A 15,561-nucleotide genomic window follows, 5' to 3' on the forward strand; every position below is an offset into this window, starting at 1 on the left:
ATTTTGGAATTGATATATAAATGGCTTCACCGAAGGACAGATTGCTTTTGAAATCTGACCCACATACAGTAAACCAATTGGGTTGGGGTCGAATAAGTCAGGTTATCTTTTACATCTTTCTTAAACTGGTAGATGTTTAAGTAGAAGATAAATTGAAGCAGTCAATCACCTTTAAATTGAAACGGATTAAAATGTGGCTTTAAGCGATTGCTATTCTTAGGTTCTGTACGGATATCTTAATTGAATCGGGGACGACTTGTAATAATGTTTTCCTGATAAAGTTGGAAGTTAACTCAAAGCTAAAAAAAGCAGCCGTAAATTCTTTGAAGGGAATACTAAATTAAGTTTTCCTTAAGCCTATATTAACATTGATCGATTTTCTTTTCTTATTTATAAATATTTGGCTTACTAACCCAACTATAATATTTCGATAGCTTTCCAAGTATTATTATTCTTATTAAGTAAGGAAAAATATACATTCAAACAACAATTAAAGCCAAGCAAGCGCAGTCCCAGCCTTTTATCATGCTTTTCCTTAATACTAAGGCCCCCATAATGAATTACCCACCTGGCACACAGGTAAAGCGAGTAGACGGGTGCCAGCTTAAAGTGCGGAACGTTCACGTCCAGCTCACTGATAATGTGACGCAGAAAGAGTTCCTGATGAGTTTCTGGGAACTCTAGGACAGCCGGCAGGATGGGTTCCTGTCCCTGGGCGTCGCCGGAACCACTGCCACCACCGGCCAAAATGCCAGAGCCGGCCATTTTGGGTGACCTACATATCGAAGAGGGTTAATCGATTAGTACACAGTACAACAGAAAAACATATCAATTTAAGAATATGAAAAGCAGTTGGGACATTGCAAATGGAAAGTACAACACTTGCATAAGTTTAAAGCGCACACAAAATATTAAACAAAATTAAAAGTTAATCAGACGGTGAATAATGCATTTTTTGATTGCTTTATGATTATGTGTATGGAACTTGTGTTGGCTTTCCTGTTTATTCTGAAGAAAGAATTTGGAATAATCTGTAAGTAAGTACATGGGATCAAATTCGAGTCTTACCGATCCTGGCTGTTGGAACCACCTGACTTCATGCTGGAAATCGACTTGGTCTCGTTCTCCAAATTACCCTCAAGGCTTTGACCATCGTAGTTCCCGGAATTGGCCACCTGGTCCTGTCCCACCTTGCTGTCCACCACATCCCTTAGCGTGCTGCTCAGGGGGTGATCACTGGAGTTGTTATTATTGTGATAGGCACTGGATTGATTCGATTGCTGGTGGTGTTCGTAGTCACTTTTGTGGGTCTGCGATGGGATTATAAAAATTCGGGAAAATAGTAGTGATAAAGATAGGGTAGCTTTCGATTAAATACCCACCGAACTCAGGGCTCCATCCTCATCATTCCAGGATCCGGGGGACGTGGGCGAGCGGCTGTCATTGTCCATGGGGTGTTTGCAACGTTGGGTCGATGGTTGGTGGTGTTTCAGGTGAGGGTGTGGGTTTGTGCAAATTGTTTTGCATATTTGTTGGGTAATTTTTTCGGTTTGGTGAGTGCATGAGATTAATGTTTTACACAAACAATAAAAACAAACAACACGTAACGAAACATAAACGAACAGTACAACAAGGCGTGTAAATAAAACAAAAAACACATGAATATAAATAAATGCGCAGCATACGAACAGAAACACCCTCGAATAAATTTCCAACATTTTAAAATGTCTCACCTCACAAATTAAATTGTTTTAAATTCACAACTGCTGGCAGCTAAATATGGAAATTCTAAAGTCGTACATTCATAAAGAGAATATGTAAGTCTGGCCTTTAGTCAGTTAAGTGGGTTGGGCCATTCAGAATGGCAAATGGGAAAATATGTTTTTTTTTGCAATATTTCTCTGAAAGATAACTTCTTAATTTGTTTTAATTGCTTTCTCTTAGTATCAATATATATTTTATAAAAAATCGATACAACATTTAATTAGAGAGTATGTATTTTTAAATGGACATTCAATTAATTTCATGGAAAAGCTTATGCTTTAAAATACAGAAATAAAAGCATTTTGCTGATGCCTATGTTTAATGAGCAAATGACCAATATGTCTGCCAAAAAAACGGTTCACTCCAATTAAAATAATCCACTATGATTTATCGGACTCAAACAGTATAAATTGTAAGAAAATACAAAACTATAAAAATGCACAACAGTTGCTGACAAAGCGTTTGGCAGATTAAGCGCAAGCATAGCATAAAGGTTCTCACTAAAATCAGGACATTCTTTAATCTCCCGGATTACTCACCTTTCGTAGAGACATGCCGAGTCCAGTTGGGATTGCGATAGAGCCAGATTGTAGCGCCCGTCCGTGGGAGAATCCAGGAAGCGGTACGAGGCCACCCGTCCGAACATTACAACCGATCCGTTCTGTGGATGGCAGCACATATGAATTAATTATATTTGCAGGCCGATGTGACGAGGGTTAATGTGTTAAAAACCAATTAATGATTTAATATTTGTAATTAAGTGTGGCTATTACTGGAATATTTACACTGCAAGGGAAGAGTGAAGCACACCGACTGACAGATTCCGGGGCACTGAGTAGCGATTGGAAAATTTTCGGGGCGTTTTGAAATCAAAACTGGCAAACAGAGACGCCCCTCTCTGGGGGAAATTCAAATGGACCTGTGTTCATTTTTTATGTTTTTGTAGCTGCTATCGCTTTCTGCGTTTGTTTGTGTTTCCCTCTAATGCTGATTAGCTTGGTGAACAAATCTTCGACAGACAGCCCGAAGAGAGAATTCGATTTGCATTACTTTTTGTTCAGGTTCATCGAACCGCAGCCAACCTCAATTCGCCAATTGGAAAAAAAAATTAATTCCAGGCCATAACAAAACGGAGCTAACTAAGCCAATCACAGAAAGTAAAAAGAAATATGTTTTCGTTAGGTTAAAGCAAACATGTTCCTCTTTCTGTTTTCCTTGAAGAGTCCCCGAAGACAGTTTGAGGTTATTTCCGAGCTGGGGCTTATCTCTGCTCCGGACTTTTGCAAGATAGGGGAAAAGCAGAAGTTTTCTCCGTTTATTTGTTCCCAAATTTATCAAGCGGAAAGTCAAAAACAACAGAAAAAAGAGAATACACAACGCTGCCGAATTTTCCGGTTTTTTTAGGCATTCCCTTTGACTTTTCCGCTAATGCGTGAGAACGCCGAAAGCCAATTTGATTCATTTCCCCGGTTGTTGTAGTTGTCGCTCTCGTTTTGTTTGAGTTTCCGTTGTACGTCGAAAAGTTGTCAAAACAAAAGATAAATCAGCGGCGACTCAAAGCTTGTGGGATGTGTACACCGTACACCCTGGCCCATTGGTATCTGTGGTTTTATTGCCTTTCCAACTCAAACTCAAAGCTGATAATGAACTTGAAGTGCAAATGAATGGGAATTGAAAAGTCCAATTCAATGCGGCTTGAGTTTGGCAATGTGTGCTTCGAGGTTCTGACAATCACATTACGGAATGTACACTGAAAAAATGTAGATTCCATTCCAAAATTATAGCCGCCAGATCTAATTAAATTTGTTTTATAACTATAGATTTTATCAGGCCTCGCAACTAAATTTACTTCGAACTATAAGTAATGCAACGTTGTTTTAGAATTCAAGTTTTCTACCCTTTTTGCTTCAAGTCCTTTGCGACATTTTGTAACTTTAAGGAATAAATCAATTCCAACGCTCATTTATCCTCCAGTTGGTTCCATTCGAAAGTTGTCCCCATAAGCGCTTGACTAAGCCGGGACGATTATTGGCTTGGACCTTCTCAGACAGTCGGAGCCCCGAAAGTCCACAAGTGCAAGAAAGCAAATAACAGCCGAATGGAACTTGCCAGCTTTTAAAGCCTTTAAACTTCAAACGGGTCAAGGTCGGTGGTAAAACTTTTCCTCGCAGCATTGCCTGCCTCTGTCAAATTAAGCATACGCCTCGGGTGACGAGCACAGAAATTCAACTAATTAAAACGAATTATTCGCAATTAGTTAATGGAGGGGATATATGTTGTGTAAGAGGTCACCCCTAAAACGGCACAGATCTACTTAAGTATACTGAGATGGAAATTAGGTGCACTTTATGCACTTTAAAAAAATGTCTGTTATGGTCCTACAAAAAAAATTATACTTTTAGAACCCGATTGGATGTATAAATTCAATATAAAAATGTCAGCCTTGAGCACTTTGCATTACAATTGAAATATTTAAAATGAAAACTGAATCCAATATATAACATTAAATGTAATTATTTCCCTTGCTTTATGAAGGGAACGGTTCTAGTCAATACTCTTTTGCCAGACTTAGTAAATCAATGTTTTGTTCCATTCCTTAACTCACATGCAGAATGGTCGGCTGACTGATGTGGTGGCCGTTGACAAAGGTCAGGGCATCGGTGTGCAGCGGGGTCACCGTGCACACTCCCTCCAGCAGCGAGATGAGGCAGTGCCTCGGCTGGATCGAGGGTCCGAAGAGCTGCAGGCAGTTCGTGTTCGCCGATCCCACCTCCACGGGATCGCTGCCCAACTTGATCCGCCGCCCGCCATCGCCGCTGTGGGTCACCTCCACCAGGACGGGACCCTCGCGGTCGCCGGATATGTGGTTGGCCCCATTGGACGCCCCCAGTGGCTTCTTCTTTCGTCTCCGGGGCTGTGAGTCCGCTGGTCTTCTCCGCACATGGAACATGATGGAGCCTGCAAAACGAACACAAAAACAATACATCAGTTGGAGTTTAAGTTTAGCCATTGATAAATTTACTTGTTAGGTTCATGATTATAAATTGAATGAAAATATTCAATGTAAGTAAATAAACTAAAATAAAAGATTAATAAAATGCAACCGCAGCTTTTTTAAGCCGCCTTTTGTCTTTCGTGTCTCGCTGGGAAGTGCAGTTTGGGCTGAGTGAGGCAAAATTTTAAATCTCTGCCATTCAAATGGATGATTGGCAGACAGTCGTGGCAACATTTATTGAGATACCCTGATAAAGAATTCATTTTCGAGCTAAATGTTATACAGTTTACTTTTGTTACCTAACATTTTTATTTAAACGTTGAATTTAAGAACTCAATTATACTATATCAACTAGAAAAATTGGTTAGTTTAAGCACATGAGATCAAGTATCATTTAGCTGCTATAATTTGGTTCACAATTTTATAACTTCTTCTGCGGACGAGATTTGACAAGAGCTTCATTTTTTTCTACTTCGTGTAAAGAGATCCCTAAGTCAACTCTAGTGTGCAATTTTCCCATATCCAATATAGTTATCATTAGTGTTAAAACCGCCAAACGCTCTCTGCAATCTCATCGCATCAGTTCACGTCGGAAGTAACAAAGGCAAAACAGAAATTCCGAAAACGAAATCCAATTCGGGCTGCATCATCAATTTCAGACTCGATATTAGATGTTCATTTTGCGAGCTAGCGAAAACAATCAAGAGGGAAAATATATATCCAGAGTCTTTGTCTGTGGCCAGACTGAACCGACTGACTGACTGGCAAACAGTTCAGTGGCAAGTTTTCGCTGGCTGGTTCTGTGATATGAAAATGTATACAAAACATTCCCTAACTTTTCATAGACGACGAGTGCAACAACAAATGGGAAGCGAACACCCATACACATTCATCTTGGATTCTGGAATACATTACAATCATGTAGTGGAATATTTTTGGGAGTCGTAGAAGATCTAGTAAATTATTCAGTTAAAGATCCAAATCGAGTTATTCAAACTTTTTTTTGGAAAATATCAATCAAACATAATAAAAAGATGAGAAATGTTATTGTCTCACAAGTTCATCTTTATTTCTTGACTATTTATATTATTTTATAATGGCGGCAATTATTTATTAAGAATGCTGGTAAAAAGGGAAACGGTAATATTATTTTAGGATCGAACTTTGCCTTGTTTCAATTGGTCTACCACCATATACCATCGGGACGGACTATTCGTTCCAGGTCTCTCACCATACCCCCATCTTTGCTGAAGCTGCTGCCGTTGTTTATTGTACAGAATGCTTAACGAAGCATGCAAAATGTGATGGCAGTTACAGCAGCACCATCCTGCCCCGATGGCGACCTCCCCCACTCCGGCGCCATGGTTTTGGGGCAAATTGCAGCAGTTGATGGCAAGATGCAGCCCAGACGTGGCATGTGCCAACGGCATTTGGGCAATGCAGGCTAAATAAGGCATGACATGGGCGTGGCATGTGCAACTTATTAGGAGGGAATGGGAGTGGCGCAGGGAATACGGCTATGGGGCGGAAACTCCGGGGAAATCTAGCCATGCTTTCAATTTAGAAACTTTTACAATGAGCAACAGCAAAAACAGAAATTCAAACAACGACTACAAGAACGACAATTGGCAAAAGAACAACGTAAAACCAAATGAATTGTACTTCTATTGTATAATACCTTCTTTGCGAAACCAAAAGAACCACATCTGGATTTCTGTGTATTTGCCGGCGCTGTTGGGACAGACTTATTATTAATATGTGGCTTACACACATGGCTTAAAGGTCCGGAGTTCGTTTTCGCCTTGTTTTGGTGCCGTTGAGTAAAACTTTTCCGACAACTTTCTGGGCGCTCACAAAATAATCAACTCAAAAATGTGGGGTGCCACCGAACAGAAAGCAAACAAAAAGGCAGCCGGAGCTTAAGGAAACGAAGCCAAAAACATGAACACGCTTCATATACTTGATGCCGAGAGGCCTTGAATGGGATGACTGAATAATCCCCTTGTTTGGATTGCAACTTGTTTAGAGTTGAGCCGAAGGATAGTTGGAGGCAAGTCAGGCGATGAACTTGATCAGAGATTATGAAGGGGTTGACTATCATAAACTGAGGAAGGAATTTCACTGGAAGTCGTCTCTAATGTGCCTTAGGGAATTCGGGTCTTAATAATTTATTTTATTATTGTTTTAGACATTACGCATTTTAATAAAGTTAATGCAATGTATATATCTAAGGTGAAAGTGCTTTTAATAATATTTTTTTATTATTCTGAATTCAAATTTATCTACCTTCGAGGCAACTTTCTTTCCTAACTGCCATCGACAGCTCCCAATAATGGTGTTCACTAGACCAGGTAATTTATGACTAAACCAGGCACGGCATATGTACAATTGTAAATCAATCAGCAAATGGACAAGTTCGACACTGGTAGACAGGTTGCACGACTGGCAAGTCAAGTAGTGCCCCTCATTTGGCATGCATATAGAAACAGGACTTATAGTCAGCTCCTTTCAACACACTCGCACAAAAAAGTGCAGCTTTAATCATGGAAAAGTTTCTAAAATTTACTTTGAATAAAATATTCACCAGCTTTGATAAAAACTAAAATACACTACATAAAAATGTGCTTGATTTAAAAGATCAGACGGTTTTGGTGGAACCAACCCAGGGCAATTTAAATCTAAATGATTATATTCCTATTCGTATATCTTTTAATGTATATAGTACATGTTCCAAAGAGAAAGTTAAAAAACCCAAATTAAATGTATTTATTCCTCGCTAAAGTATACAATTTTTTCAAGTGCACTTGTGCCTTTAATTCCAGCAAGCGAGTGAGGGCAAACAACATTGCGTCCTTGGCAGTTGACATTTGGAAAGCAGCAACGAGGGGCACATTGATAAAGTGCAGTGCCAAACGGATGCCAGAAAAATCATTTTAATTGTTCCTACTTGGTCAACAGCTTGGCCGGAGCAAAGGTAGCAGCACCACCCGGCACCCGGCACCAGGCACTCGGCACTCGCCACCGCCACCATTGTTGACACAAGAAAACGAGCAAATTGCAAAAGCCATCAAAGAGAGGGGGCGGGGGCGTGGCCAGTGGGTGGTGGGTGGTGGGTGAATGGAAGAGTGGGTAGTGGGTGGTGGGTGGTGGGGGCCTGGGCGTAGACGAACGAGCCATGAAATTGATTCGGCCAACAACGTGCCAGGATCATGTGTGAAGCCTCCAACTGTCCTTGTGTGCGGCTGTATGCACGTGCATAAGTGCGAATAAATTGGCAACAGAGCACAAAGGATGGAAAGAGTGCTCCCCACATTTTACAGAGCGAAAAACAATGCAGGGAAATTGCATAACGAGTTGAGTGACTGGGGCAGAATCCGCACCAGAACGGGTATCCGCCCATCGCCCGTTGGGTAATCCACAAAACTGTGGATTCCCTGTGTGCCGGGAAAGGTGGAAACTGGGGCCACCGAGCGCTGGGCGCATTAATTTTTATTAGCGCAGCTTGTGCTCTAATGGCCAAAGCGATTAGAAAAGAGAAAGTGGGCAGTGGGAGTGGCCATTCGAGTTGGTTAGAAAGGCATTTGGCAGGCATAAATCAGAAGAAGGTCCTCCCCGGTCTTGGGTCATACCCTAATGGGAGGGAAGTGAGGACAATCTGTTCAAAATGTATGAAATGTATAGCAGTATACTAGAAATAAAATGTTAAATATTTAATTAAAACAAACATAAAGTTAAGGTATTTTCTGGGAAAGTCTAGAATTTGATAAGGATCTTATCTCTCATAGAGTATCTAATGTGCCGTCCGTCCATTCCATTATCCTGTTTTTAATTAGTCGAACCAACGGCAGAGAATGAAACTTTCGCTTCAAACTTGGCAGCAGAGCATGCCAGCGAGTGAACAGGACACTCCCAAGAATTTAATTAAAAATGTAATATGGAAAAATACGCTTTTTAGAAAAATAAACTTTTCCTTGCTTGGAGAGATGCAGAGGGAAAAGCGCCCTTTTGCTTGGCCTAATTGACTGAGATTGATTTTAGCAGCAGCTGCAGCCTGAGCTCTCAAATTAGCCAAATTAGTCGTAAAACGTGGCGGCTTTGACTCTGCAACCGAAGAAACCGATGGAGCCACATCTCCGCCCAGGCACGTCCTCATAGAGAACTCCGGCCAGAACCGCACCCCAACCACACCCCCTTTCCCTCGAAGGGGTGCGGGGAGGGGCCTTTCACGTTGTGCAAATTAAAACAATGAAAATTTAATGAGCCAAGTTTTCCTCTCATGCAAGAAGTTCCCTCCTTTGACCAGAAACGGACGCCTGAAATGGGCGTGGGGCAGGGAGCCTGGTTTAATCCCCGTGTAAGCCTCAACAACCATTACATAAACTTCACTCCACTAACGGTCATTTTGCAATAAATATTATTGGAAAGGGTGCTTATAAGCGATGTTCCTCGCTAAAACAAGGATTAAATGTACAGTTAAGAGGAAATTATATTTAATTGTATTTAAAAGTGGGTCGAGCGTAGCTATACCACATGTTTTTGAACATCCCAAAGAATAAAATATTCCAATACTCAATATACCATTTGACAAATATCATTTACAAAGGTTTCCGCACGTTTTAAATCCCTGCCAGTTGACCACTGAGTTATTTATTTTCCAAGGGGTCCAGAAGATGTAATCGTAATCGATGCTTCAAATCGAATTATCTAGTGGCCTCTCCTCCCCCACATTTAACCCCCTAGTCCCTCAACCAGTCTCCTTTGGCGGAGGGCAGCCGCCATTCAAGTCAAGTGGGGCCCAGGGCGGCTATCAACATTTTTGCTAGACAATTTGGCAACAGAAACAATAAAAATATAATTGCCGCACTCAGGCTGAAGCGCGTGGTCTTTCCGAAAGGAAAACCAGACTCTAAGCGAGCAAAATAAAATACGAGGGGAAAGTACAAGAACGAAATCACATCGAGCGGTGGGCGAGATAACTGGGACCGTGAAAAGTCGGGAGATGGAAATGGAGGTGGAAAGTGAGGGGAGCTGATAGCTTGATTGGATTTTGCAGTTGGCCGTGACAGCGAGAGAGTTGTTCATTGTAAGCGGTATTCCTTGAAAAGGACTACAATAATTGACATTTTACAGAAAAATGTCCCTTTCTTGAACTAAGTCGCGTAAGATGCAAGAAAATGCATAGATATTTAAACAATTGTTTGTTAAAAACTCTTTTCTAAGGGACAGCAAACAAGTATTAGTTTTTATTGTACTACACAATCCTTCAGGTATTATCAATCCTTGGTTTTTCCCAAAGGGTACCTGAGAATCGAGTTTAACTTTCATAAGGTTTGAATCGCTTTTTCGGCTTGATTCGTTCCGATACATTGGATGTCGTGTGCAGCCCTTGATGACGACAGACAGGCCAGGACACTGTGTCCTTTTGCGCCGTGCAGCCGCGTCCTTGTCCTGACCATTGAAATTAGGGCCACAATGGCCAGCACACACATCGGACCACGGGAAAGAGCGTTTAGCTTTTGTAAATAACTCCTGAAATTTATTGATTTTTGTCTGTTTGTTTTGGCCGGGTCCCCGGGAACTGAGCAACCGCCAGTGAGCCGACATTTTCCTTTTTCCTTTAGAAGTGCATACGGTTTGTACTGATGTGAAGGTTTTCTAAAAAATTACATTTTTTCATGGCTCGTGAATTAATGGCCGTGCTGAATGCCTCTCAGCCCCTAAAAAGGGCAGAACAAAAACGGAGAAGCCAGCTACGTGTGAAAATTCAATTTGCGCGCTTGGTAATGCGGCAACAAAGTATAAATTGAAATCAAAGTGCGGCAGACTGCGTAAAAGCGAAATTAAATGAATTGCCATCAAACTGAAAGGACAGAGGACAGAACTCACGGGCACTCGCACACACAGCACAGCACGACACTTCGGATTAACCGCAAACCGCGCGGTGTTCCACCGTCCGAAAAAAGGCACAGATTAAATTAATTTTCCTCAATAATATTTTTTTAACCAACTAACCGTATGGGCACGGCGGAAGCGAGGATTGGGCAGCAGCTGCCAGGCGCCGGGCGCCCACAACAATGCGTTGACAGCGCGCAAGGATAACTGAGAGCACACTGAGCGTATGAGCAATGCCGCAAAGGCGAGTCCTTCGCTGACTAGCTCACTGTCGGACTGGGTGCGTGAATGAATGAATAAGACACGAAAAATGCCAGTAAGAACGGAGCGCTTTAGTTGGTCGACTGTAAGATACCCTGGATATTTATATAATTTCAGACAAAGCTATTCTATGCGGATCTCTTAGCTGATTATCCTTTGAAATCAAAATTGGGATTAACATTTTTGGGTGTTTATTGTAGGTGCAAGTGCTTTAATCGGGCCTTTCTTGCCAGGTGATCAGTCATAATCCGTACTTTTCAGATCTCTTTCTAGTTCCTGCTGGTCGAATATATCCTTATCCTGCGAGGTACATCTACAAACACACACCCTAAAGCGCCCATAAAGCAAGCAGAGTAAATTATGACTGTGTGGGTGAGTGAGTGGTGTATAAAACAACATTTAGTTTACAATGTTTTCAACGGGTGTGTGCTGTGTGTGCTTGTGAAAGGGTGTGCGAGTGTTTGAGCTGGCTGCTGGTGTTGGTGTGTCTAAGTGCGTTTGCTCTTTGGTCCTTTGCATGACACACCAACACCAGGGGCAGTGGCAACTTTGGCATACAGGATACAGCACGAGGAAGGAACTGGCACACACATCCTTCGGATTGCCATGCAGCAGCGGGATGCGGCCAGCCCAACCCAACGGATGCTCTGATGCTCGCTGCTCTGCTGGAGAGCCGGACTGAAAAACCGGACAAGGTCGTGGTTCGCGGTCCGATTCAGTTGGGCGCGATAAGCTGATTTGAATGGCGGAGCTCAAGAGCTTTGTGCGGATGCATTGAGTCATCGAAAATGTATTTAAACTTAATTACAATTTGAAAAGGATCAGCTTACTGTAGACAGCAGAGATACTGCGTGGAATCCACTTCTTCTAAATGGAACCACCCTTAAACCAGTAGCTTAAAAAAGGCTATTTAAATTTTATAAAATAAATACAATACCCAAACCAAAATATATTAAGTTCTAAATAAATGTTTGAAAATGTTTTTATGTCACATACTTTTGGAAAAGTCTTGAAGTCTTAGATATTACATGTTAATAGCACCATATTAAAATCCTCAACTAGTCAACGACATCCCCCTTTCCAAATACCTATCGAGTTACGAAAGCAGAACAGAAATAAGGGGCTTTTAGCGAGTAAACCACAAACGCCTGTCAATCATTTCCCTCCCATTTCCACTTTTATTTCCATACGCATTACCACACAAATCCACTCCATCAATCGGGCCCAGACATCATCTCTCTCCGCTTTTCTTATGGAGGCAATCAATATGCCCAACCGACTCACTCCGGGACAGCACAAGCATAAGACAAAGGATATATGTGTGCCTGCGAGCACATAAAAACATGAGATACACTTGAAGCTACTTTTCGGCTAACGAGCATTGCACAGTCAACGTCTTTATTGTTGCCCAAGTTGCGATGTCTTCCCTCCACTGTCCCTGGGTTTGAGATTCTCTTGGGTTGGTTTTTGCTTAAATGGATGCTTGGCCGGGAAACGAGAAAAACTCCGACTCAAAAGCCGTAAATTCGAAACGCAACTTTAAGCTTGCAATTTCTTCCAGCGCATAATTTTGCAAAATCCCACAGTTAACGAGTATCCATCAAGTGTTACTTTTACGGATACATGCGAAAAAATTAAAAAAAACTGTGGTAAATAAATAATTATTTAAAATTATATTTGTTTTTCAATTTTTTGTTTCTAAAAACAAGTTGCCCTTGTATTTAACATTGATTATGAAGAAAATGAAGTAGTTAACAATACTAGTACTTTTCCAAGTACGGTCTCGCTATCTTAGATACCGACCATCAACGGCCATTATATCGAGTTTACATTCATTTATGAGGCGGCTCCCTATAAAGTAAGGGAGCCTGGTCCAAAAATTCCGAACTCCAATCGCGAACGACCGGCGAGCGGGGGTATATCATTGGTGTCAGCAGCAATGTCCTCACTATACGTTCATTGAACATTTCTGCTCCCCAAGACAAGGAAGATCGAGTGACGGAATGTACGCTCACCCTATGCAAAGCTGGCTAGTACTTGTTGGGAATTATTGGCGCACCAAGTGCGAAAAATCAGTAATGCCATTATCTAACGATCGCGAAAGCGAATTGCAAGGGTTTTTTGGCCTAAAAACAGGTTTATCTGAACCTTCCGGTTTTTCGCAGACAAGGATTAAAATGGGGTGCAACCCCTATCTCTGGCAGATTTATGACAGCCATTAGCTAAGGAATTCACATGATTCTCATTCAGTTATGACGCTCGGCTGGCGACTATCAAGCACCGTAGCCGGGCACACTCAAATTAATATCATTAATTTCCGTTCTGGCATCGTTTTGGGACCCTAATCCGCTTCGACTCATAAATAAATAGGCAATTTCCTTTTAGTGAGAGCCTCAGGACCGCTGGGGAGGGGCTAAAGTAAAATCACGAGACTGAATAATTCAATTGAGGAGCGATATACCGAATACATATTTGTCCTGGCAAGGAGCCAGCGTTCCTCTGTTAAAGTGCTGTGACATGTGTCCCTGGTCCTGACTGCTGCCTTTGTCTCTGGTATTCGAGGGCCCGGAGAGCTCACTAGCTTTTTAGGTTCGCATTGTGACAATTTCGTTTAGTCATCTTTGGATTTGACTGTCTGACTAACTGCCAACTTGTGAGGCAGATGGCAGGAGGAAAGTAAAAAGTCTGGCGAGGCAATTGAGAGGCGGCATCATGTAAATGATGATGATTACTTCTCCGTGCTGTGGATGCCTGGTGGTGATTGATTCTGTTGGGCTGTGCTCGAACTACGAGTGAAATGGAAAATGCCAACAGAAATATGAGATGATTTCTCAGGGAAGTATCTTAAAGGTTTGGGGAACAGTAATGGTACACCACCTCTAGTGATCTTGATGAATTTAATGGGTACATACACATAACCAAAGATATAGTCTATGACTGACATAGTTTTACGCATTCAAATAAGTCATTTGCAATGTTTAAGTCGCCAAAAAATTTCAATAGAACGTGTAAGTCCATTAATTGTTCACTAAATAACACAAAAGTTTAAAATAAAGTAACGAAGGCTTCTAGTCGTTGCCCGTTTTGTAAACCAACTTCCGTTTCAGCCATAACCAAATTTCCTAATGAAATTGAGTTTCCACTTTAAAATGCTCAGGAAAAGAGTAGGGAGAGCAGTAAAACAAAAAGTGAACAAATTGTTAACCCAATTTCGAGTGACGTTTCCCCAATGTCTAAGCGCATTTTAGCCCACCCACTCGTGTGGGAGGGAAAGGACAATAACCAGGGCCGAGATGACCTTCAGGCTTCCAGTATCTGGCGGCGTTCGCCTCAAAAATAAACTGCACTTCTCGGTCGTCGGACGCAGAGAGCGTGGCGTGAAGTAAAGTCGACAGTTCCCAAGTTCCCAGAAATATTCAGGCAGCAAATTATGCTCTGCATTTTGCAAACTTTATGAGGCAGCTCCAAAGGGGCATGGGAAATATGGGGAAATATAGTGGGTGGTCGTGTCAGCGGGCGGGGTACAATTATTTATGAGCAGTCATGGACCAATGTCTACGAAGGAGCCTTTTGAGCTTCATTAGGTTTGACCTTTTCTAACTGAGATTGTTTTCCTGCGTCCATTTCCAAATGATTATTGCTGCTGTAGACATTGTCCTCCTTTTTTTTATTGGAAGAACAAATGTAGCGTTAATTTTGTGCCGCACGAAAAGGAAATGTCATCAGGGCAATCATCAGAGTGTGGTCAATGCCCCGGTCTGTTTCCATGAATAATATATGCATTCGCACGAAAATGTCGACCCATTTGGCTCTAATCGAGCCTTTAGATATTCCCAAAATTAATAATCGGTTGGCGGGTATCTCGAACATGTCATTAGGAAAACCGACTTGGCCTTGTAGTTCCCATTTTCGATTTCGACCCTCTACGTTACTTATCATCCTAGCACTACGATAATATTCATTTACTTTTTGCCAGTCACGACTACAATTCCAAATATAATTTGTATACTTTTATAAATTATCATATAGTAAAGCAAATTTTTAATTTTTACTTTTAAGTTTGACGGAGATTGAACATTTTGTTTAAACAAAGGGACTGTTTCTCAAAATATGACATGCAGTTTAAATTTTAAATTTATTTATTTATTTAGTTTTCACGAATCCTGAAGGCGACTGGGATTTTTTTATATGGCAAACATAGCATTTATTTTTTTCGATTATTTATTTGTTCTTTGTAACATTTTATTTTCGGTGTAATGTGACCTAATGTCAGGGTGAAATCGAAGTACACATCTACGGGTGGATTTAATTGACTTGGTAGTATCCAGTAAATATACACTAATCGTCGGTTAAGGTCATTCTAAATCTAGATAATATTTAAAAGGAAAAGAGAGAAAACATTTTTGTTTAGGATAGAATACAGTTTGCCCTTTTTCAGCTCTAGAACTTTATAAGTATCAACCAGTTTTAAAATGCTCCCGGAGTCCTTTAAAGTCTAAGTCGTACATGCTGTACAGCGCCTTTCTCTTTAAGTGTTCATAAAACACTTCAGTCGACACTCACCCCATTAAAAACATCAGTGTTGTCGCACTCAAGCTTTTAATGCCAAACACAATCAATCTGACAATCAAGTTGAATGCTTTCCGAGA

At 41.2% G+C, this 15,561-nt stretch overlaps 1 protein-coding gene and 1 non-coding gene across 8 annotated transcripts in view; both read right to left on the reverse strand.

The window, feature by feature from the left end:
• The window catches only part of cno (adherens junction formation factor afadin), a 48,956-nt gene that overhangs the window by 10,916 nt on the left and 22,479 nt on the right, over window positions 1-15,561 (reverse strand). For 6 of the 7 annotated variants that reach the window (XR_010654533.2, XM_036819284.3, XM_036819283.3 and 3 more), the window contains 5 exons: window positions 4,370-4,722; window positions 2,304-2,425; window positions 1,383-1,437; window positions 1,069-1,310; window positions 569-775 (listed from right to left, as the gene is read on the reverse strand). Coding sequence is in view for 6 of the 7 variants with exons in the window: in XM_036819284.3 (XP_036675179.3) it covers window positions 569-775; window positions 1,069-1,310; window positions 1,383-1,437; window positions 2,304-2,425; window positions 4,370-4,722 (979 nt within the window). In the remaining variant the exon portion in view is untranslated. The remainder of the gene's footprint in view (window positions 1-568; window positions 776-1,068; window positions 1,311-1,382; window positions 1,438-2,303; window positions 2,426-4,369; window positions 4,723-15,561) is intronic. The other variant, XM_036819285.3, reaches the window with a different exon arrangement.
• Window positions 12,782-12,904, reverse strand: LOC118878089 (U4atac minor spliceosomal RNA). Its single transcript, XR_005014649.3, has one exon. It is a non-coding gene; the product is annotated as a U4atac minor spliceosomal RNA (small nuclear RNA).

This window comes from Drosophila suzukii, chromosome 3, assembly GCF_043229965.1.
Source record: "Drosophila suzukii chromosome 3, CBGP_Dsuzu_IsoJpt1.0, whole genome shotgun sequence".
NCBI classification, from domain to species: Eukaryota; Metazoa; Arthropoda; class Insecta; order Diptera; family Drosophilidae; genus Drosophila; species Drosophila suzukii.